General features: G+C 53.5%; 1 protein-coding gene across 2 annotated transcripts in view; it reads right to left on the reverse strand.

The window, feature by feature from the left end:
* MID2 (midline 2) overlaps window positions 1-24783 on the reverse strand; it is a 118194-nt gene that overhangs the window by 78544 nt on the left and 14867 nt on the right. For both annotated transcript variants that reach the window (XM_065846698.2, XM_065846697.2), the window contains exon 2: window positions 13629-14350. In XM_065846698.2, coding sequence (XP_065702770.1) covers window positions 13629-14294 — 666 coding nt within the window. In that variant the 5' untranslated portion in view covers window positions 14295-14350. The remainder of the gene's footprint in view (window positions 1-13628; window positions 14351-24783) is intronic.

The raw sequence follows: 24783 nt of genomic DNA on the forward strand, positions 1-24783 counted from the left end.
CAGCGCGCTGAGAAAGCCCAGAGCAGGAGCCGGGACAGCCCAGGGCAGGACAGAGCAGGTACACCCACACATCCGTCAGCTCAAGGTCCCCAAACCCATTTCCACCCCCAGCGCAGGAGGACTTCTGTCAGCCGATGCACTGCTATTGTACATTAGCTTCTATAAAAGGGCATATAGAACACACACTGATAGGATATTCAAATAAGGTTTTTTAAAAAAACATGTCAGCCGTCATGGTAAAATCACTTAATAACACCTGTAAGCCTATTTAAGTGTCTAATGTGATAATAATAGCAATATTCAGCATCTCAGAGCATGACTTTGAACCTGCTAAGAAATTCAGATGATGTTCGCCCTAGCGCACGCAACCGATTCTCCAAATTACTTAAAGATACTGAACGTTGCTGGGACACATTTTCCAAGCGAGAGTACACGCCACGAATAGCTGAGCACAGCCCTAACGAGAGCCAGTGCCTTCCCGCGAGCACACAGAGAATAATTAACTGAGCTATGCTAATTCACACTCGTGAATATTCATCACGCCCATAATGCAATATATCCTGAATATTAAGCAGCAGCTACTCAGGGCAGGAATATTAATCTTTTGGCCACGCTGCTGATTGTTCCGGTGAGCGGAGGCTCCGGGTGCCGGGTGGGAGGGCGAGGGTCAGCGTTTTGGGAACATGCTGGCCGCAGGCAGGGCAGCACAAGCGCAGCGCCATGCAGGCAGGGTCACCGCTGGCGACGCTTGCGGGGCAGCCGGGCCGTGCAGATAAAAGCAGGGCTGTGCTCTCCAAATGTGCTGGCTAAGCGCTTTTTTTTTGTTGTTTTTTAAAGAGGAAATTGGCTTTCCCTCAAATGAGCCAGTTCACAGGGCACTGCCAGCCTGGGAGCGCTCTCCCCTTTCCTGCAAGGGCTGCCCACCCCGGCTTCATTTCTGGCAGGGTTTGTCACTGGCATGGCTGAAGTCACTGTGTGGTGTTGGGAACGGGAAGAAGGAAAAATCCTAATAACAGAGAAAAGAGCAGAGTCTTGTATCTGGGCAGGAACAGCCCCAGGTTCCATTATAAGTTGGGGAATGACCTATTAGAGAGCAGTGTAGGGGAAAGGGACCTGGGGGTCCTGGGGACAGCAGGGTGACCATGAGCCAGCACTGGGCCCTTGTGGCCAGGAAGGCCAATGGTACCTGGGGTGGGTTAGAAGGGGGTGGTCAGTAGGTCAGAGAGGTTCTCCTGCCCCTCTGCTCTGCCCTGGGGAGACCACACCTGGAATATTGTGTCCAGTTGTGGCCCCTCAGTTCCAGAAGGACAGGGAACTGCTGGAGAGAGTCCAGCGCAGCCACCAAGATGCTGAAGGGAGTGGAGCATCTCCCGTGTGAGGAAAGGCTGAGGGAGCTGGGGCTCTGGAGCTGGAGAAGAGGAGACTGAGGGGGGACTCATTCATGGGGATCAATATGGAAAGGGGGAGTGTCAGGAGGATGGAGCCAGGCTCTTCTCAGTGACAACCAGTGACAGGACAAGGGGCAATGGGTACAAACTGGAACACAGGAGGTTCCACTTAAATATGAGAAGAAACTTCTTCATGGTGAGGGTGTCAGAGCCTGGCCCAGGCTGCCCAGGGAGGTTGTGGAGTCTCCTTCTCTGCAGACATTCAAACCCGCCTGGACCCCTTCCTGTGGAACCTCAGCTGGGTGTTCCTGCTCCATGGGGGGATTGCACTGGATGAGCTTTACAGGGCCCTTCAACCCCTCACATTCTGGGATTCTATGAAAATGCAGTAACCGTCATCCAGAGGAGTCTCGGGACTCACTCCCTTCTCAGCCCACGAATGCAGAGGGTCACCAGCAGGGGATGGTATTTCTGAACGGGGCTGGACCAGAGCACTGAACTGCTTAATGACCTGCAGCTGAGGGAGGAAAAAGCAAGACAGATAATCAGACCCTGCCAAGGAAATGTAAGGACACAGTGCAGAAAACATTTCAGGAGTGAGTGTCACAGAGGAAACACACCTACAAGTCCAAAAAGAAGAATTTGGGAGGGCTGGTGGTGTGGGAATTGGGGACAGGAAACGCTGCCAGGGGCTGGGGAGACGCCTTGGGAACACAGTGGACAGCAGGACATCCCCAGTGCAAGCTCCAAGGGACGGGGCTACCACAGCCACAGAGCAAAGAGGAGTATTCAGAGTAAAAGCTCAGAAAAATAAGAAACAAAAGCACCTGTTCTGAGAAGGAAACTGTGCACGAGGGGGTAAGTTTTCCCTGAAAGAGTTTGTATTGCAGAGAAACAGCGGGAGTACATGAAGAAAAAAATCAGGATTAAATGGAAATTTAGAAACTGCAAAACATAACACAGATTTGAGGCATCCGGAGAGATGCTATATAGAAAACTATAACATAAAAGTATTTGTGTTGTTAACAAATCTGTTGACAGAGGGGAAACAAAATCTCTGGTAAATCACATGACAGCAGATGGCTGGAACAAAGATCACGTTTGATGGGAACATAAATTGGCTTGAAAAATGACAGGGCCAGAGCTCAAGGACTGGCATGGATTTGTTTGTGCTGGAAAGCAGTATTAAGTATTGGATCTCAGAGACTATTCTCCTCCAGAAATAGCACTGAAAACTCCACTGCTAAATGTGTCACCTCACACATAAGCCTGGTTGATGGACACCAGGCCAGCTGCAGAGGAGCCCGGTGAAAGCCACTGTTGGGCCTTGCAGACGTTTAGGGTCTCGTTTTTGCAGTGTTTGAACATGTTATTTCAGGTGCAGAGCAACCACCGCCTGATGGGGTTGTGTAAAACAGCACTAGCAGTGAACCCCACTGACACAACCAACAGGGCAGCACCTCCCAAACCCAAGGCTGAGCTGGGGTTGCCTGAGTGTTGTCTGACAGGAGCCCTGGCCCAGGCCCCTCCACAGCCCGCCTGGTCATGAGGCAGGTCCAGACGACCAGGGCACTGCCAATGAACAAGAACCACAGACTTTTTTCTGCTCATCATACCTTTTCCTGGTGGTCTTCGAGCCCCAAGGTCTACAACATGAGCAAGAAAACATCTACACAGGTTCTGCCAGGTTCTTGCTGCAGAAAGTTCCTTCCCTTGCAAGGCACCCCAGCTCCTCCACAAGAGCTTCCGAGCAGGGAATTCTGCACCTCCAGTGTCTGCATTTCCCTCTGCATGGTGCCCAGCGCTGGCAGCACGGGCAGGAGGCAGGGGCAGCACCTCCACACAAATTATTCCCACCCACCTAATCACCGTGTAAGGGTCAATTACCGTAAGGTATAGAGTTAAGCAAGAATTTAATACCTAACGATCTGGAGCTGCTGCAGTTGTACAATTTGATGCACTCATACATTTTTAATTTTTCTCATTTATTGGTGCGACAACTTCTGCCAAAAAAATCCCCTGTCCCCCTTCGGTAAGTTGGATGTATTTTTGTTTCTGGTTAGCCCTGGATGAAAGCACCACAGGGCAACTTGGAGCGGAAAAGCTGTGTTTCTAGACCTGTTTGTTTACAGAGAAATGAAAAAAAAGAAAAGAAAGCCCAGCCCTCAGCGGTGCAGATCACGGCGTGGCGCTGGGACAGCAGCAGCAGGGCGCAGCAGCCCCCGGGCGGCAGCACGGCCCCAGCGCCGCACGTCGGTGCTTTCCAAACTGTGTGTGGCCGCTGCTCACCGGCATCCTGCCCGCAGCACAGAGGGCAGCAGCGCATGGAAATCACAGCACACCACTACTGCAAATACGGCTCGTGTGGAGAGCAAGGGATGGCGCTGGGACGTTAGCATTGCCCTCGCAAGTGACAGTGCGGTCTGAGCATCCCCTGGCCTCATCCTTAGGCACGAGTAGCAATGTGGCCCACACGGGCTCATTGTGAGCACACTGCCAATGCTGATGGCAGAAGGTTCAGGGACTTTTATTTCACTCCTCTTCCTTCGCTTTTGAAAGCATACCTGATGCTTTGCCGCTGCAACACCAAAGGCACAGAGGACCCCTCAGGCCGGAGAAGCTGGGAGGCTGCAGGAGAGGCTGCGGCAGACACGGCATCAGCTGCATGCGGCATTGCAAAGACATGGGTTCGAATCAGCTCCATCCTTTGAAAACCATCCCAAAAGCCAGAACATGGAAACAACTGTTCAGTGCTTTCAGCAGCCCTGTCAAGAGCCGGTGCCATCCCAAGCCAGACATCTCCCAAAACAAGGAGCTGAAGGGCCAGGGCTGCTGCCTGGATATCTGGACATCCCGCATGTGCCCTTTCCTTGCTCCTCTGACCTTGCTGTCCTCGGCATGGCCGCTCACCTTCTTCCGTGTTCCTTAACAGATGAATTTGTACCAGCAGAAACAGGCAATGGGTTAACAGTCATTCCCTGTTAGCTTCATCTTCCCAAAACAGAGCAACTCATCAGGCACTGCAGGCCCCATGAGCGCAGCATCCTGCAGCCTCACACGCTCCTCGGCTTCCACACCCCACTATCTCCACGCTCATACAGCTGACAAGAACCATGAATTTTGGTTTATCAATCCCAATAATAGTGAAATTCATTCATATCCTTAATCATCACCTTCATCACTCCCTACTGCCCGAGGCTTATGCGACAGGTGAACAGATCAACCAACAGATTATGGCATTTTCCAGGGGGGGCTTTAGTAAAAGATGGTGACAACTGTTACTTCAAAATACCTTCATTTGCTTACCATCTTGCTTCTCCCACCAACCTCAGTTCCAACCTGCTGTCCTGCAGGACTCGCGGGCTGGAGATTAATCCTTTAGCCTCATCCAAACACAGCATTATTGGGTGACTTCTGCACAGCCCTGCACCTTCATTTTCTAGCTCAAGCTGCTCTTGAGATTGTAACATTGAAATCAGCTTGGATGTGAATGTAGTTTCAGAAAAAAAGCAAAAGATTAATCGAATCAACGCAGTCTCTTAGGTCTGCTATCTCGAGACTCATAATAGCTTAGCTTAAAAATATAATATTCAAACTCTCCGCAAAAAGCAGATTTCTGGAGGAAAAAAAAGGCAAGGATCCGAGCACTCAGTGCTGACTTCTGGTCCCCATGACCTACAAACAATCAGTAATTAAAGTTACCACCACTTAAGTTGTCCATGCCACTGGAAAACTTGAACTGGGAGCTACATGAGACACCGGAGCACTTTTTGATCCCTCTCCTGCCATGGGGTAAAGCAGCCAGGAAAATGCAGCATTCCATATGACTCACGCTCTGTGGGTAAACGCTCTGACTGCGGCAGCGCTGTGCTCGCCCGGCGCACGCACCAGGTGGGTGTTTGCGGTGAAATCTGAGCAAAACAGCAAGGGCAGCCCAGGCTGCGGTGGGAGAAGCCGCCAGCCCAGACCTGCTCCGGACCCTCCTCCTGCCCCTGTGACCGAGGGCAGGGGCTCCACAGCAACAGACCAACCTGCAGACGGGCAGGCGTCCCTACCACCCTGCATTGCTGATGCTTCTCACTGGCATGGCAAAAAAAACCAGTAAGGCCACAGGTCCAGGCTTTACCTTCAGCCTTATTTATTGCCAGCCTTATTTCCGCAGCTACAGGTTCCAGTGCATGGAGCTCCCCTGCAGCGGCGGGACAGACCAGGTCCCCGGACTGTCACCTCCGCAGGGCCGAGCGTGGGTGCTGGCTCCCTTGGCTCCTGCAGATGTGAAGCACCCCCAAGGGCCTTCCCCAGTTTCTCATTAAGGGATCCGTAGCTGGCTGCAATTCTGGCATCCAAGCTGTAGCGATGAGCGACTCCTGCTGCGTGGCGTCCCAGGGGCACGCTGAACGGCCAGAGGAAGGCCAGGGCAATCGCCCAATAAAGGAACCTGGCAGCAGCTGAAGCCTTTATCTGCATTAGGGACAAAGAGAGATGCTCTTTTGTGTGCGTGCAACATCAGGTAAGTGCTCACTGCTCTGCAAGGCATTCGGTTGCCACTGCAAACAAAGCAATGGGAGTGAGAACCCTGTGCTGGTGAGTGTGTTTTGGACCACAGATCTCCCCCTGCTCAGAAAGTTCTCTATAACCAGTCACTAGATTACAAGCCAAGCAGAAATGAACCCCACCGTGTGCTTTTATTGTTTTCTGCCCACCTTTGACCTGCCTTAGGAGAAAGAAACCAACGCTAAAAAGCCTCAGTAGCTTGCTGGGGGGAGGAGACGCTTGGATTTGTGCACAGAAAGCAAAAGAAACTGAGGAGCAGGCTGCTGGGTGAAGGCAGGGGCTCTGCTTGCCATAAAACACGTCGATAACCCCAGCAGCTCCATCCCCAGCTCGCGGTCCCAAAGCCGCGGCAGCTCATGGTGCGGGTGCCTGGATCTCCCGCACGGCCGCAGGCAGGAGGAAGGGATGGACCTGCCTGCACCGGTGCGAGCACATACGCAGGCACATCGCAAGAAGAGCCAGAGGCCACGAATGCATCGCAAAGAGCAAGTTTTATTCTAGTTACTTCTCTACTGGGGGGTCTCCAAAGCCACACCTGAGCTCCCATGCAGAGGTGACACCGGCGGGGACGCAGGCGCTGGTCAGTTCAGCCCTGGTAGGAGATCACTGGCCCTGCTGAGCTCGCCTGTGTTTCACGGCTTCAGGCAGGCGCAGCCCCCCGCTCTTTCTCACAACAAAGCAGGAGTCTCAGCCATAGTGATAAGGGTCTAGAGCTCCTCACAGGCCTGTGTTATCTAACACGGGTTCTACTCATCAAGCCCACAAGGTCAGTGAGACACTTAGTGTGATGTATGTGCTTTTTCTATAGACAGCTGCAAGTCACTTGAGCGTATTTACATTCAACCAACCTCCTCGCCAACCTTCTGGTACATTCCCATACAACCAGTACCGCAACTGCTGTAAGTGACCTTGAATGGTGGCTTGGCCAAGAGGGTGTCAAACCCCCTCTGCCAGCACAGCAGCACCCATGGGTGGCCACCCATCGCCCTACCGGGGTCGCAACTCCCACCACCGCAAACCTGTGCCGGAACAAGCCTGGCCTGGGTTTGCAGCTCCTTCTCCAAGCGGGTCTCCAGCAGCAAAAGTGTACGTGCTGCTGTCAGGAGTAAAGGAGCCGACAGCTACAACACAGCCGGAGCTTTCTGTATTTTTGCTGGTAACAGCCCCCGTGGTTCTGTGTAGGAGTCGGAGCAGTCACAATCATAACCCTTGCTCTCAGCTAACTCTTCTTTGTGTGGAGGAAATATATATATATATAAAAATATAAAATTCAGTTTAGCCCCATGGCAGTGCAGTAAATTATATATTAACTAGCAATCTCAGTGACTCACACCGCACAAGTGAGAACACGTTCACAAGTCCCAAGGCGAAGCAGTCCTATATTGCAGCGTGGAGGAAGTTGGGTTTTTCTTCCTCATTTTTCTACCTCATTTTTCTACGCCACCACTCTCTTAAGAGCCTTGGAATAACTATCAACTTTCTGCATACAATTTGTCTAGCATGGGGACTTAGTTTTGTTAATCTTGAGTCCCACTCACACAAACCCACTGGGGGCAGTGCACCTCTCTGAACTGACAGATTACAGATTTTCCACCTGTCTTCTTGCTCTTCCTTTAGCAAAGAGCAGATATTAAAGTGTTACAAAACACTTCTTTCTTTTAAATTTTTTTATTTCCAGCCTGTCAATCAACCTCACCAACAGCAAAGGAAAAGCCTCCTCTGAGCTGGCCCTTATCCGTTTCCTGCAAAGGGAACAGAGCAGATGGAGAAGCAAAGGACAGCAGCAAATAATCAAGGCAAAATCCTTTCTCTGAAAGCTCCTTCCACTACGAATCACGATGGGAGGAGCTGGCCAGAGCTCCTCAGTCAGAGCCTTTCTCCCTGTCACCTCTCCTTGGCAGGGAGCTGCTCTGCAGCTCTGCCCCGGCGCGGCGGCGCGGACAGGACGCGGGGCGGGCTCTGCAGAAACCTTCAGCATTACGGGTTCCAAGCAATCTGCATCTATAATTGGCCAAGATCGTACTCGGCAGATAATGTGCTGCTGTCCCAGGCACTCGCTTTATGTAGGTCAGGCCATTTGTTTTGCTCTTAATCTACATACATTTTTAATTTGATCTTTAATGTCGATTTTCAGCCAGTGAGTCGAGCTGATGGATTTCTTTGCCACTAATTGCGTTCAGCATCTCAGCCCTTCCTGAACACACACAGAGCGAAAACAAGCAGCAAAATCCTGATGCCTGCTCACAGCCACGCTCACGCATCGGGGGCGCCCACGTCGCCCATCGGCCTGGGGCAGTGGAGGCCAATGTCACCAACAGGTGAGCCCAGACCCGACCTCCGGCGGATGCTTCACCACCACAAGAAGGGCTGCACAGCACGGCAGGACTGGCAGTCTGAGGCTAAGGACACACCAAGCCACGCATGCCCTAAAAGACACACCCAGGTGGGACCCCAGGACCCCCAAGAGCTCATGCTGGGGGAATGTGGGCAGCCAGCGACCTGCGAGGTGAGCCGCAAGAGGACAAGAAATATGACAAGGCCTTCAAACACACAACCTTAACTTAGGTCCACTTTCTGAAGGCACCGTCCAGTTCTCCTCCCAGCTGGATGGGGATCACCTCAAAGCCAAGTGGGTGCTGGAGCCACCTGATCTGCACAGACATAACTATGTCACCGAGTGAGTCCTCAACCAGCAACGTCCCACGTCTCTGCCTGAAAAGCCCAGCACGTGCCCCGTCCCACGGCTCTGGTTGAGCAGGCCAGCCTGAAGCAGCGGGACGTGCCTCCACTCTTCCTGCCGCAAATATTAATGGGAACGCCTCCTTGCCTGGTGAGGGAGAAGGAAGGAACGCTTGTTTCTCTTCCCATCACAGCTGTAAATGAATAAAAGGCAGCAGCACAAGGCAAGCACATCTTCTGGTTGAAGAGAAGTGTCTGTCATGGGATTACCCAGGAATATTTCAGCATGGGTCTCGGCACCGCGGGTCACACCGTGGCAGGGCCCATTCAAGTAGGTCGCTACCAGCAAATGCCGAAACCTCAAAGCAGGCAGAAAACAGAGGCAGAAATCCGGTCCCTTGGAATCATCGCGGCTCTCACCTGCCGTCCCTCTGGGTTCCTCTCACATCAGCCGCCTGTCCTCACCTGCAGCACCGCCTGGCACGATGCTGCCGTTAAGTGTTTCACCTCCCATACCTGCAGCTCTCCCAGCGCTTAAGTGCAATGCTGGGAAACAGCCAGTCCATTGCGAAGCACCTTCCTACCCAAAGAGCTGTTCTTCCCTTCTCCCTGCAGTGGGCACCCCTTGAAATGGAGCCTCCCCAGGGAAACAGGCCGCCGCTGCCCCAGACACGCTCCCATGCCAGGGGGTACCCCAGTGCTTTGAGCCCCACCCTGTCCTGCCTGCCATCCCACATGGTCCCCCCTTAAATTCAGATGCTCCAATCTCACAAGGTCCGGGCTCTAAGTCCCAGCAAAGGAGAGGACGTCTGGGGAAACCCTCTCTGTCCATCTTAAAAACAGGTGGATTCTTTTGCTGCAGAAAACGTAGCTGCATCGGATGGCCAGGACTGAAAACAACTGCGGTTTCTCCTGCGTTGTCAGCATCCCTGGTGTTTGCAACATCTCTGCCAGGGGCTGTTGGAGCTGGCAGATGATGGCCGATGTCCGAGCTGAAGCACACAGCAAATGGAGCTGCTTTGATGGACGAGCCAGCTTGTGGGCTTGAAAGAACTGGGTGCAGAATAACACGCTGGCAAACAGCAGCATAATCAGTGCAAGAACTCCTTTATCCCAAAGCAATGGACATTATGCGAGCAACCACAGGGCAGGTCCAAAACCTCAGCCCGGCGATGTTCATGACTCACATTTACCACAGCTCAGGAAAACTACTCACACTTACCAACTTCTTCAGAATATAAACAAGTGGAGTTGAAGATGCACAAAATAAAAAGCTGTAATATGTGTTAAAGGGATTAAAGATGGTTCCTAAAACACCTCGGGGTGTATAATATGGTATGGGCAGATTGTTGCAGAGCCTCCACGGGAAAGCCGTGCGCTAGAGATTTCTGATGTAAAACCAGCTCGGAGGGGAAGGGGAGCACTGGGAGGCAGTTCGGGATTTAGACACAACAGTTCGCTTTTCAGGCACACAGCACTTCTAAAGAGAGAAAAAAAATCCACCACCACCAAAGATTTCTGTGGAAAGCACAGCCCTTCTGACAAAATGAAGTTACGCGGATCAAAAAAACCCAACTTGAAAGGTGTTACCAGCTCACTCGAGCTACAGGATCAAAGCCGGAGATTAAGAGCAACTGCTCGCTGCTCGACGCCCAAGCGCACTGCTGATGTTCAAGAGCGCGCTGGCTGCAACAGAACTCACTGATTAATGCCTTGGCGAGAGAAGGGAGGGGGCAGAGCCCTGCCGTGGCGGGGGGGGCCTTGGGTAGGTGGGGGACCAGGTGACCACAGGAGGAAGTGGCAGCTCTGCCAGCCAAGGGCTCCCAGGCAGCAGCGTCCCCCCAGTGCCCCCATCCCAGTGCCCCCATCCCAGTGCGTTTGCAATGATTTCAGGTGCTGCAGATACTCGCAAGGATTTCAAGCGTTGCCAGGGAGAGCATTGTGGTTGAAACTATAGACTGAGGCCGTACGAGGCAGACGACACAAAATACTAATGCAAATATTGACTCTGCCGGTCAAGCTTGGCATCGATCTCGTGCAATCCCTGCAGTGGAGGTAAAGCGTTAGGAGAAACACCATCCAAAAAACGCCCAACTGATGCACGGCCGGACTACAGACGCCAATCCGAGGTCCCCCCGTGGCAGAGCCGTGCCTGGCAGGGACGTCACCCTGCCAGAGCGGGCAGAGGCGCCGCGGCCGCCCTGTCCCCGCTCCCCATCCAGCCACAGCTCCTGCGGCTGAACAGCATGAACAGCACACAAAGAATGTTTCTAGCAGAGGAGAACTTCCCTCCTTGTCCAAAATCACTTAAAACTGTTATTTAAAATTTTTTTAAAATGATGTTCTGGCAACCTGCAATGTTTGGCTGGTTGAAGAAGCAATTTAGGTTGTCAAGGGTTTTTGTCTTTAGAAGAATTTCCCTGGCTAGCCGACATGGGCCAGATTAGGGGGGGGAAATATTAAAAGCGTTTTAATTTCTATCCCCAGGTTTTATTGCGTGCAAACATACGCGGTCATTTCTTTCTAAGGTTTCCAATTTGCTAATTGAGACATTTCCTCATGGAAAAAGAATGTCCTGGAGTACGGACTGGGCTGCTGGCGCTGCTCCGCGCACCGGGGAAGCTTAGGTGAGCTGTGATGCAGAGATGAGACGGCACATCGAGCTCTGAAGGCAAACTCCAGCCACTCCACGGGCACACGCAGACACCGAGCAACAGCCTGACCTCCTGGCTGGAACACGGGGCAGACAGACCTAAAGTACAGGACGTCCTACGGCATCTTCTGCCGCTGCACAGCGTCCAGCCACATCACCGGGCAGGTCACACCGGGCCTGCGAGGTTTTGGAGAGGGGCAGGTGGGAAACCAGCCCAGCAAATGGGACATGCGGAAAGATTTCTTTCTGGGCATCTGTTTGTTTAAAAGAAAATAACCTGGAATCTGGCCTGCATATAAAAAAGAAAGAAAAAAAAAAAGAAGTCTTCTGTATTTTTGCTAGAGTGATAAAAGTATTTCTTCTGCACTCAGAAACACCAGAGCGGACAGATCAATTTTGTTCAAAACATTAACAAGACAAAGAGCCAAGAAAAGCACTCTTGGGTCAGAACAAGCCCAGAACACTAAGGGAGAAGGGATCAAGGAAGAAGCAGCTGGAAACACATGAGAAGGGTTATAATGGGGATACGACTGCTGTCACAGCCTCACTGGCGTGACCTCGAATGGAAACAGCTATTTTTTTTTTTATATTAAAAAATGGGGAATTAAAACCATTTTGCAGACTCATGCAGAATGCACAGGGGACAGAGAGGGATTTCTAACTTTATATAGGTCAAACATCCTCCATACGGGTTCACATAATACTCAGTACAACCACAGCCACTGCATAAAAATTAAGCTTCAAAGTACTCTTTGCTCTCTGCTGCCTGAAGAGCAGCAGAACAGTAATTCAGTTTGGATCAATACGTGCTACGAGTGAAGGGGGATGGAGAACAATTGCCCATTTCTGCTGCTTCGGCTCGGGGGAAATGAGGATGGAAAGCGCAGGCTGCTGTAGAGCAGAGGCTCCCCCCAAGCACTGAGACAGAGGAGGAGTTTGGGGTGCTCGGGAGGCAGAGGGGAGCTCATCACTGCCTAGCGGAATCACAGGACAGTTTGGGTTGGGAGGGACCTTTGAAGCCCATCTAGTCCAACCTCCCTGCCATGGGCAGGGACACCTTTCACTAGATGAAGTTGCTCTAAGTCCCGTCCAGCCTGGCCTTGAACACTTCCAGGAATACACAGCTTCTCTGGGCAGGCTGTTCCAGTGTCTCACCACCCTCATCACACAACATTTCTTCCTTATGTCCAACATAAACCTACCCTTGCTCAGTGTAAAACTCTTGTCCTGTCACTACAGGCCTTGGAAAAACTCCCTCTCTGTCTTTCTTAGAAACCACCTTTATAAGGTGAAATGCCATGATAAGGTCTCCCCGGAGCTTCTCTTCTCCAGGCTGAACACCCCAACTCTCTCAGCCTTTCCTCCCAGCAGAGCGGTTCCAGCCCTGGAACCATTTCCGTGGCTCCTCTGGAGCTGCTCCAACAGGTCCATGTCCTCCTTGTGCTGGGGACCCCAGAGCTCCAGGGGGCCTGACCAGGGGGACAGAGGGGCAGAATCCCTCCCTTCACCTGCTGGTCACGCTGCTGGTGATGCACCCAGGACACAGGTTGGCTTCTGGGCTGCAAGCGTACACGGACACCTTATGTCCAGTTTTTCATGCATCAGCATCCCCAAGTCCTTCTCCAGGGGGCTGCTCTCAACCCATTTACCATCCATCACTTCCCAGAGGCTGGCCCTCTCCTCTCTCACAGTGGAGAAGCTTTGAGCAAGCCAGCTCAAGGACATGAAAGGACTCCCCAGACCGCTTCTCAGGGCACAACAGTCCTCAGGTGTGGGTAAAATCTGTGGGGAGGTTTTACGGATAGCAGGAGGGTTCCCATATGCTGCCGGCTGGAAGCCTGTAGAGTGGCTTTCCAACAGGAAATGCCCACAGCCCAATCCGTCCTGCTCCCACCCCCAGAACGGCCCAGGCGTGACAGCCTGGGAAGATGTTCACAGGCCCACCAGGCCGCTCTTTGCCACCCGGGCTCTCTCAAGGGACAGGACAAACCCCGGGGCAAAGCCACATTCCTGGGGCAACCAGGTACCTCAGCGTCTGATGATGTTTCACTATCCAGCCGTTTTGGGAGAAGGTCCAGTGCCCAGGCTTTACACACACACACACACACCAGCAGTAGAAAAATAAAATAGCAAAGACTTCACTCTAATTGTGCAAGAATTAGCTCAGCCTTCTGGTAGCAGGGTCCTGGAGGAGCCCACAAGCTCCACCCTGAAGCCCACATCTTTCAGGAGGTGTTTGGCTTAAAGAAGAGGTGCCACCTGGGGCACCGGGAACCAGCTCCTGCTCTGCCAGCCGTCCCGCAGCCAACTCCAGCCCCTACAGAGGGCTCACTACAGCCGTGCCCAGCGCTTACCTTCAGCTTCTCAAAGCGATCGCTGAGCGATGCCACTTGGTGGTCCCGGTGGCGTCCCACCAGTTTACATAAGGCACAGATGAGCTGGTCATCAGCAACACAGTACATGTTCACCTTCTCGTTCTCGTGCTCCAAGCACGTGAGTCCTCGGAAGTGCGCGTCGGGCACGGGCTCCACCAGGCGGTGGCTGGTGAAGGGCTTCTTGTTGGGGTGGGTGGCCCGCAGGCAGCGGTCGCAGTAGGACACCTCGCAGGTGATGCACGTCTTCACTGCATCCCGCGGGGGATCCTGCTCGCAGAACTGGCAGGCGATCCTCTCGCCGGCCACGGACATGGTAGAGCTGTTGCGATAGGTTCTCTCACGGCGGCTCTCGCTGGGGGAGTTGGGGCCGCTCAGGGACGCCTTCTGGAAGCGGTCGATGATGTTTTGCAGTGTCACATTCCTCTTGAGGCCCTCCAGGCCTCGGTGGTTGAGGGAGATGACATAGCGGCACGTGGGGCACTGGAAGGCGGTGATGGGCTCGATGGACTCGCTGGAGGAGCAGCTGGACACCAGGACGCGGTGGGCGCAGCTGAAGCAGAGGCTGTGGGCACACGGCAGCAAAAGAGGGTCTTCAAATAACTCCAGACAGATTGGGCAGGTCAATTCTGACTCCAGTGTTTCCATCTTTAGTTAAAAAGATCCTGATTCAGCATCAAAAACCAGGGAAGGTGGTCTGGTACCTGGGAGAGAGGAGAGCAGAGACATGAGGCAGTGGCTCTCCTGGGTAGCTCCTCCCCACCAGAAACAGGCGTCTGGGGGGGTCAGACACATCACCTCTTTACATCCCAATACTGTTACTACAGCCCGGCCAGGTTCACACGAGCACAACGGTCTGGCTGAACCATCTCAGCTCACCGCCCACCTGAGCCGAGCCACCGGCTGGGATCAGCACCAGCGATGCTGCAGGACAGGAGGGAAGGCAGAAGGGGCAGCAGCAAGCTACTGACCATCACCTTCCTGCCCAGCCAGCCAAGAGGACTTGGGCACCAAGGCTGAAGACAAAACCAGCAGAAATCACATGATTTCTTGCTTCTTTTAGTGAGCGCTGCCCAAGGAATGGGGGCTGTGCTAGTTTCCCATGCGTAAAGGCTGTGCTGCGCAGCAAGGACAGACCTCTAAATGTCCCCTCCAACAGCTACACAGCCCTGTGTCCTTTTGGTGAAAGGGAAAAGGTGAATTGTTCTGGAAACTCTGAGCAAAGTGGGTCAGGAGCTCTAAGGTACCATCCTCCTGCTCTGTGTTTCTCCCAGCCCTCATCTTTTAGAAGTGGGACGGGGAAGGAAGAGCAGCAAAATTATAACCTGCGCACTTCCCTCTCAGCTGTCCTCTGCTGCACTCCAGTAACAACCGGGGATGCCCAAATCAACTCCAGCTGGAGGCAAACAAGTTCATATTTTTAGATCACCTCCCCTGCACAAGGCTGGAAACAGGCTCTCCGCAAGCCACCAAAGCCACCATCACACTGTTTCCAGCTCCGGTTTTGCAGAGCACCAAGCCACAGCATGAGCCTGGCTGCCTCCGCTGACATCCCAGCACACCTGCCCTGCTTTTGTTAAAAACACGACCAGTTTCTCTTTTAGTGAATTTTCCTATCAGCTAAAGTCTTCTTACTAACTGCACTTCCCTGAAAGCTAGATACATGTTTTGGTAGACATAGCAATGGAATGCGAGGTCATTGATAATGATGCATCCCTCGAGATGTGCAAGCAGGAGGTGAACTGAAACTGACCAACTAAGTATTCCATCCCATTCACACGATACTCCATATAGAAGTGGGAGATCACGAGGATCTCGTCCCTTTTCCTTATGGCCGACATTAGGAGAGGACCTTGCGAGTCGTCCCTGCGAATTAAGGCCAGTGACAGACTGAATCCAGCTCCGGTTGGCTGCAGAGTCCAGCCCAGGACTTCGGGTCCCAGCTCTGCAGTTGCTGGGACTTTCAAGATTGGTTTTGTATATTTTGTGTTATTTTCTCTATTTTATCAGTAGCATCAGTAAAACATTTTCAATTTTTCCAACTCTCTTCTCTCTGTCCTTCTTTCCCTCCCGATCGCCTGTGCTGAGTGGGAAGCAGGGAGAGGGAGGGGTAAAGGGGGAAAAGAGGGAGAGAGAGGGTTAACAATACATCTGCCAGGGTTTTATTGTCACCCCGCAATCAAACCATTAACAGATATCATCAACCATCAGCTCATCATCAATCATCAGCAGTCCTACAACAACACCTCCAAACGCTGGTCCCCCCGTGTGCCCAGCAGCCTCTGAGCTCCCTCTCCAGCGAGGCTGCAGCACAATTCTCCACCTGGGCTAAAGAACCCATGAGCAGTGGGCATGGGGCAGCACACCGACAGCCCGTCTAAAGAAAGCCCCACCAGACCCCCAGCAGGCACAGGCTGCAAACCCACCATCACACCTCGTGCTGGCTTCTGGCAGCTCTGCGGAACCAAAGGGGAAGAGGAAAGCAGCCTGGCAGGCACTGAGAAGAGAAACCGCATGTTTCCCACCCTCCCGACCCAGCTCTGCCACAGCCATGTGCGGTGATGGGGACTAACTAGCGAGGAGGGGGACAGGGCGGGCTTTGCAGCAGCCCCACTGCCTCTGGCTCTGCTCCGCATTAGAGGGAAATCAACTCATCAGCCCCACTGCTTCCCCACGGTGACCCAGGGGAAGGAAGCGCTTGAGGAGCTGCTCACTGCTCCGAACCAGTGTGTCATTGCTCTGGGTTGATGCTGGTTGGAAATATCCCCTGCGAGGGAAAGGCAGCGTTTAATCACCTGGGAAGGGGGTGCTAGCAGGAGCTGAGCCATCCGGGGGATGCTGCGTGCTGGGGGACAGCGTGAGCTGGGCAGGAGGAGCTCCCCGCCCAGGAAGCACAGAACGGGCAGGCTGGGGTGACACCTACAAAGAAAAGGCTCTGGTGCTGGTACCCCAGAGGCAGGAGAGGCACAGCTGGGTGCTACCACCCGCTAGTCACCATCCTGGAGCAAGGACGCCTGGTCCCAAGCCATCACCTTCTCTTTTTCAAGTCCCAAGACCCAAAGTACATTCACCTCTCCAGGCCACATCCCAGCAGCCTTCACCAGAAATGAGGCTTTGCTTTCTAATTAAACTGAAGTCAGGAGGAGACCAACAGCAGCAGCAATCACCCACGGGAAACGGCGCAGTGTCATCGCCTCAGATCCAGCTGCCCCGGCTTCTTCCCTTGCTCCATTCCCGCTGCACGTCACCACTGAGCAGCACCCACCACCGACAACAGCTCCTCATCCAAATCTAAGCTACAGACCCAGGAACCCCTCGTCAACATAGAACATTTCTCATCTTGTTCGCTTGCAAGAAGTGCTGCACTGGACGTTATTGCATCTCATCCCATTAACCAATGTGTTCAGGCTTTGTGTGATGGACGTTGGACTTGAGAGCTACGTATTTATTGCTCTGCTGTCTGCAGATGCCAAAAAGCCACCCAAAGTCAAGGTCTGGGTAGCAGGGCCTCTAACCATAACTGTGTCTTTTTGATGTACCCCATTAAGAGGGAGACCACACCTGGAATATTGTGTCCAGTTGTGGCCCCTCAGTTCCAGAAGGACAGGGAACTGCTGGAGAGAGTCCAGCGCAGCCACCAAGATGCTGAAGGGAGTGGAGAATCTCCCGTGTGAGGAAAGGCTGAGGGAGCTGGGGCTCTGGAGCTGGAGAAGAGGAGACTGAGGGGGGACTCATTCATGGGGATCAATATGGAAAGGGGCAGTGTCAGGAGGATGGAGCCAGGCTCTTCTCGGTGACAACCAATGAAAGGCCAAGGGGCAATGGGTGCAAACTGGAACACAGGAGGTTCTGTTTAAATTTGAGAAGAAACTTGTTCCCGGTGAGGGTGTCAGAGCCTGGCCCAGGCTGCCCAGGGAGGCTGTGGAGTCTCCTTCTCTGCAGACATTCAAACCCGCCTGGACACCTTCCTGTGGAACCTCAGCTGGGTGTTCCTGCTCCATGGGGGGATTGCACTGGATGAGCTTTCCAGGTGCCTTCCAACCCCTCACATTCTGGGATTCTGTGAAGAGCACGAGGAGATAGATTCAGCCTCTCCTTTCTCACCTGTGCTCGGGGTTGTTCCCAACTTGCAGTGCATCTGGGATATCCTCAGGCCCAGTAATGGAGCTGCGAGTGATGCCCACCCTGACACTGCAGAATGCCCCAAGCAGCCCCCTGGGCTGTCAGGGAGGTGGCAGAGGGGGCAGGAGCAGTCCCACCTTTTGCAGGTATGTTCTGATTCAAGTCCTCCCAAAAAGTGGCTTCAGAGTCTCAAGTGATCGAGCGCTCGCCGTGTGCTGGGGTGGGCTCCGGCCTCACCAGGCTCTGCCTGCCCACCCCGGCTGCTTCCAGCGCCTGCAAATGGTAAATCACACAGGAGCCCTGCCGGGACCTGCCTGCACCAGTCCCTGCCTACCTCCCTGCCTATCGCACCATCTCTTCCTAATTGCCTGAAATAGGATTTGCAAGTGCCTGGAGGAGATCTTGAGCTCTTCACTGCACCAGCTCAAGGGGTTTATAAAATTAAGCAATTGGATATTTAGATATGTTAATGCTGCAGCAACCTTATCAAGGCCTGCCCAAATGCAGCATTACAAACACACACACACGCATATGTATATTTTTTCCCCTCCCACAAGAGAGACAGTGGAAAAGCAACTGCATCCAAAAGAGCTGAGGAGCGCAAAGGCTCCCAACGGCTTCCTCTCTGTGGCCCCTGGTGCATTTCTCAAGCCTCAGAACCCATCTCAGCCATGGGAAAGCGATGAGGAGGAAACGCTCCTGGCCGCCTGCCCAGGAGCTCTTGCACACCCTGCAGCAGCCGTCCCGTCCTGAGCCAGATCTGCCGGGCTCCCCACGGCTCTCCTAACCTGGGGGGACAGGGGAGCTCCGGCTGCACAGCCACAACACCCCCACCACCATTGCTGCAGCCACGGGCACTTCCTTTGGGGCATTCACGCTCTAGAACCTTACAGACGGCTTTTGAATCAGAGTTGGTCCCTTGCTTTGCTATGATGCTCCAGGTAGAGCAGCTGCTTTGCCGCGAGAGCCTGACACTCCTGGCTGCCCGTGCGACTCCAGCACGGGGAGCAGAGCACCTCTCACCTCCCCAGCTTACACACAATTTCTGGCCAGCAAGACACAAAGGAAAAGAAAAAACAAAAGAAGGACAAGAACAGGATTGGATTCAGAGTCTGTCCAACATCAAGAAAACAATTTAAAAATAAGAATTGTTGGGAGAAGCTCCCCAACAGCCTCTGCAGAGCTGTGCAAGAGCCGCCCATTGCTGGCCGAGCTCCCACCTGCCTTTGAAGCGCTATCTGAGGCAAAAAGATGCAAAAAGTTTAAACAGCCTTTTGCTTTGTTCCTGAGGGTCATTCTTATGTTAATCTTGTTTTCCTTGCTGGGACAACATCCTTCAGATCTGAGATAACTGAGAGGAGCCTCAAAAGCCAGGCTGGAGCAGAGGCAGGGCCGCTCAGAGACGCACCTGGGTGAAGCAGTTGGTGCTGCTTTGGAAGCCTTTCATGCCTCTCCCTTTGATGTGCGCTTTGATGTCCAGGATTGACATGGCATGAGGAACAGCTGATTAGATTAAAATCTGCTTTGTTTAGACTCATTAACTCCCTAAATATAAAAGTTATAGAACACTAACAGGGTTTACAAACAGCCCCCTGTCACTCGAGCCAGAGGGCCAGCCGGTCCGGCCGCACTCGCCTTGGCCCCTGGAGAAACTGCAGCAGCCAGCGGCTGGGCAAGGCTGCAACTGCAAAAAGCAGCTGTTCAACAAAGCGTAACATAAAACCAAACATTTTTGCCATGGAAACGCCTGGGTGGGGCTTCTCCCATTGCGTAACACACGGAGGCACGCGGCGTCCTTCCAGCCTGCCCGCGGGTGCCTCTGCTCGGCACCACGGCAGTGACGAGCGGCCTCGGGTGGGTGCCGGTGGGCAGCCGTGCTGCTGCAGGTCCGGCTGCGCACAGGTGAGACGTGAGACAAGCACCCACCTGCACCCGTGTGACCTGTCCCCCCGTGCTGCGGGTGTCACACATCCCCACGCGCTGCTCCGCGCCTCCCAGCTGATGGGCAGGGTCAGAAACACGACCCGCGGAGAGGACAGACACAACAGATGTGCCCAGACATGGTCCCCGCGTCCTCGCCGGGGTCACCACGCAGGGTGGTGGGACCACGGGGTGCCACTCGGAGCCCCCATGCCAGCCCAGCAGCAGGGAACGGCACTTGCACCCCAGGCCTCTTCTCCCCGAAGGAACAAACCTCAGCAAACACCCCCAGACTCCACGACCCTTCGGCCACACCGGCGGACGCTGCTGTGCCCGGCACACACGCGGAGCAGCGCGCCAGCCGAGACCCAGCGCCTCCCGCCTGCGGGACACAAACCATTCCGATGACAAGTTGTTGATGCTGAGGAGCGGAAATGGCTGTGATAATTTGAGCTCTGTTCAAAGCCCAAGTGAAAAAAAAAATAGAAAATAAGACAAAAATCGACGACTGCCAAAGAAAAAGGGGCAGAGCCAGAAGGGAAGGAGGAAAGCAGCAAGCACCGGGGTGAGCAAAGCGAGTGCTGTGGAGCCGGTGGCAAAGCCAGCCACAAAATCCACTGGGACACAGAGCAACTGGCGCTTTTACACCGAGTTCGGCTTTTGGAGGGGCTCTGAAACCCGCACGCTGACACAGAGCAGCTCGAGCGCGGTGAGCCCCAGGGTGCCCGTGATAGCCTGAGCACATTATACCAAGGGTCGTTTGATACCAAGGTTCCCCTACTGCCTCTTGCAAATTATTATTTTTACGAGATTAAAGACAAACATGCTTCATTGCAACCTCGAGCTCAAAGGTTCATCACGAGCGATGCCCAGGTTTGACACCAAGGAAAGAAGAGAGCAGAGAGAGAAACGGTAGGAGACGCAGCTCACATCACCCCATCTATACCTGGGAGGGGACATCTCAGTGTACATCAATCAAAGCCATGGCCAACCAGCCCCAAATTGCCCTTGATCCCTCTATCTTCAGCCAGACCAGAATTCCCCATGCTCCTTCTGCTTGTGGTTTCTCCTTGGCCCCGGGTGCGACAAAGCTCTTGCTCATACATCCACACCACGCAAGCCCCGTGCCATGGAGTTCGGATGCCAAAAATCAGCATGACTTATCACGTGTGTTTAAGAGCTGCAATTGCTTTTTATTTCTTGGGCTTGGCCACAACTACATCTTGAATCAGTCCCCCTACCCTTGCCCACAGCCAGACACACAGCTCTTCCCAAGTTATGGGTTTGATTGATTTAGGATGCAATTCTCAGTGCTCGCCAGGCATCAGTGTATAATTGTTGTATAACTGTGGGTGATTTATCAGGCTAAAAAAATAACAAGTCACATCCAGCTTTTGGCTTTGCTACAATGTGGTGGTCACAGGTCAATGTGTCTTGTGCACAGCAAGCATCAGCACCTGATTGCCTGAATGGTTATAGAGCATTTTAAACCCAACAACGTACATCTCTGCAGGTCACATTCTCCCCTCCTGATCCCCGCCAGCCTTCACTGTAACCAATGTTTGCCAAGTCCACCTGAAGTTCCTCCGGGTCTCCCCAGCACCAAAGCTGGACACGGCTTTGCCAGCCTGTCCGCACCCCACATCGCAAACCACCTCTCCTCTCCGGACCTGCTGTTTTTCCTTCCACCACCCCCCAAATTGCTCAGCCCTTTCCGAGAACGAGGCGCTCAGAACAGCTACGCTGCTCCACCCGTACTGCAAAAAAATAATAAAATATGGCAACCCTTTCCTTAATTGGCTCTATGACAGCAGGATATAAAATCTGGGCAGCAGTTGTCTGTGTGCTTTTTGTTGTCCTAGGGAAAATTATCACAAAATTGGATCCCTGTACAGGGAAAACCGCAAAAGCTCCATCCCGCAGCTGCGTTCCGTCCCCGCAGAGCCCAGGCCCCCGCTCCCCGGCCTGCTGACCACGCCGTGCTCCTGCAAACATCAGCCTTGCCAACAGACCTCCTCCGACTCCCCTTGGGAGAGGCTGGTCCCAGGAGAAATGGAGATCCTACGAGGACAAATAGCCTCCGACCGTGTAATTAACAACAGCTTCCTACCCAACGAAGATACCCAAAGGAGAGAGAGGGGAGGCGATCAGGCTCACCCAGCCAATTTAGACCTAGCGTTACCTAATTTTTCTGTGCCTGACTCGGAACCTTGATAAGCTGGTGCATGTGGAGCTGCTGTGCATATTTAACACTAAAATTCAAGCTTAAAGCCCCAGAGGGTGCAGAGCACCCTCCGGCCATCCCCGCAGCACATGTCTCTTTGCCCGCCCTTTCCTCCCAGTAAACCTGAAACCAATGAACAGAATTTGGTCTTTCCTCCCACAGCTCCGGCCTCAACGGTTTCCTTAATAACTTCGTGGATTTGTCCAAGGCTTTCTGAAAATCCAAATAATTCATCTCCCAACTGCTCTCCTCAATCACCTTACCGCAATACTGACAAAAATAATCAAAAACCCCGATTAAACTGGATTTCCTGAATAAAAGCCGTGTGCTGTCCTTTATCACACCGAAGCGCAGATCCCACACGAGCTTTTATTATTTTCTCCGCTAATTTGCTTGGTGCTAAAATGAAGCTGGCTGCTCTGTCATTCCCACAGTTCTTCCCATACCTCTTTAAATTAAGGACAGAGCAGGCGAAGCTGTGCTCCATGCAGCAGTCATTTCTAATGAGAGATACTTTTTGCTGGCAGTTCAGCCACTTCATTGTTAAATTCCTCCAGCAGAGCTGGTTGGAGCCCACTGGGTGCCGGTGATTTCTTGCTCCGTAATTCCTCCGTTTGCACAGTACCTCATTCCCCTGAGGAATTTTATCTTCACCGCTGCCTACGTTGTCTTGACAGATGGGATGAAACGGTTTTGCTTCATCACATCCTCTTCCTCCAGCCCTTGTCCCGCCAGGCTGGGCTGACCAGCAGAGCTCCCGCTGCCTGCTCTGTGCCCTCACGGCTCTAGGTCCCCTTAGACACCCCAGCCTCCCTGCCATCCTAAAAAGGGGACTATGTCTAACATGTGAACACTGCACAAGCCTTAGGAACCACCGTGCAGGCGCCGCCCCAAGCCAGGGCGCTCCAGCCTCCCCCGGATCACCAGCACAGTACATCCCACCGACCGCTGCTCCCATCCCCATGCAGCAGCTGCCCCTCCAGCTGCTTTTCTGTGGGGTGCTGCGTTTCCCACCCCACTTCTCTCTCTTTTTCTTCCTCTCCATTTGTCAAGCACGAGCCTCCACCACCCCTCACCCCCCGGGATTTATGTAGTTTCCATACACACAAGATGCCTTTGCCCTGGCAGCCTCATCCCAATACTCCTCCAAACATGCTGCCCCCAGCTCCGCACACCCAGCCATCCATCCCTTTCTGCCAGCGATGCAGCGGAAGGTTTCCCATTGCTTTAAATGACTAATAATACTTTTACAGCTGTGCAGAAATCAATTGATTACGCTATTTGTTCTGGCGATGCCATGAAACCTCCCCACCCTCAGCCACCTCTGATTCGCCCGGTGTAAAACGGAGAGCCGCACTCCTGCAGGCTGGAAAATATGATGTGGGAAGGGCTCACGACAACAGGGGCTTTTCTGGCCTAAAAATCATCAGCTGCTAATGTTGTCTTTGTCTAGCCTGATAGGATTGCAGTGTAGGACGAAGCACAAAGGTTGTGGTGTTGTTTTAAGTAGGTGGTGACTGCACAAGAACACAAGCCATCACCAAGCTGTGCTCCCCATCCATCAGTTACCAGGTACCCGCCTTGCAGCACACAGTCTGGACTTTGTGGAGATCTTGAAAGCACCTCAAAGCCACCAGCTCCACGACAGCCCTCCACAGATGGAGCTGAGTGCTTTACCTGCAGAGGCAAAGCCTTCATTGTGAGCCCAGCACCACTCACAATTTGGATGAGCTCACTGGGGAGCACAAGCAGCTCCGAGGAGCTTATCTCAGGGTACCCGCACGGGGCAAGGATGCTCTGGCCAAAGCCCATGATGATTCCATCAGGGAGAGACCTCATTCACCTCCAAGGTGTCAGGGAGGCAAGCACCAAACAAAGCTCGCCTGTTTTTTCTCCAGTTACATCCTGGTGAAAGGGAAGATTTCACATCTTTCTACAAGAGGCAGCTCAGCAGCGTGCGCGAGGCACTGCGCTCTGCCCGGCTCCGCAAGCTGACGGCTCCCGAGCGCTCCCGCGAGACCTCAGCACAGCACGTGCCCACCAAAGCCTCCCGAGGAACCCAGCGTTCGGACTCGACGATGTGCAAGGCAGATCGGGGAGATATTTCCTGCCGTTTGCTCACCAGCTCTTGCAGCTGTGCACATGAGAATTGTGCCGCACAGACTTCTCAGGAGCTGGAGCAGAAATCCCACGCAGCAATGGTGTGTATCACCCTCCGCTAGACTTAAGGGGCAATTCCCACAGACATGGCATGGAAACCTTCCCCTGCCACGTTCTTCAGTCGCCTGGGGGTTGACAGGACACAAAAAGGCACAGGGCATCTCTCCAGCCCCATCCGATTCACAGGTCCCTGGGGCGCACCACAGCTGCGTATGATTCCAGCTGAATGCCACAGCTCCCCAGGGCCCTCTGCACTCCAGCAACCGGTAAATGCAGGGCCCACAGCAGCCAGGCTCACCCTCCAGCAGACAGCAGCCCATCGCAGACCTCCTCTCCATGCACCGAGCAATGTCCATCCATCTGTCCCAGCCTGCCCAGCCGTGCGTTTCTGCTGGCACTGCCAAAGCCCAGCAGCCCCTGTCCCTCTGCCAGCAGCAGCCGCCGCAACTCTGGGGCTGAAGCCCCACAGCTGGGGGGCACAGTGATGCTGGGAGGTCCAGCCCCGTGGTGCCAGAGCCAGGGACATCTGCAGGGGCAGGCGGTGCAGCCCCATCTTCCCAAGGTGTGCTCAGATACAAGAGAGCCACTTCAGCCCGGTCATTGAGGAAAGCAGCTGGGGACTGGCACGTCCACCAAACTGGCACGTCCACCGCTCCCTGCCACCCCCCTGCAAATCCTCCTTCCCTTGCCCACCAAACCCCACCTCTGCCC

Source organism: Patagioenas fasciata, chromosome 11 (genome assembly GCF_037038585.1).
Source record: "Patagioenas fasciata isolate bPatFas1 chromosome 11, bPatFas1.hap1, whole genome shotgun sequence".
NCBI lineage: Eukaryota > Metazoa > Chordata > Aves > Columbiformes > Columbidae > Patagioenas > Patagioenas fasciata.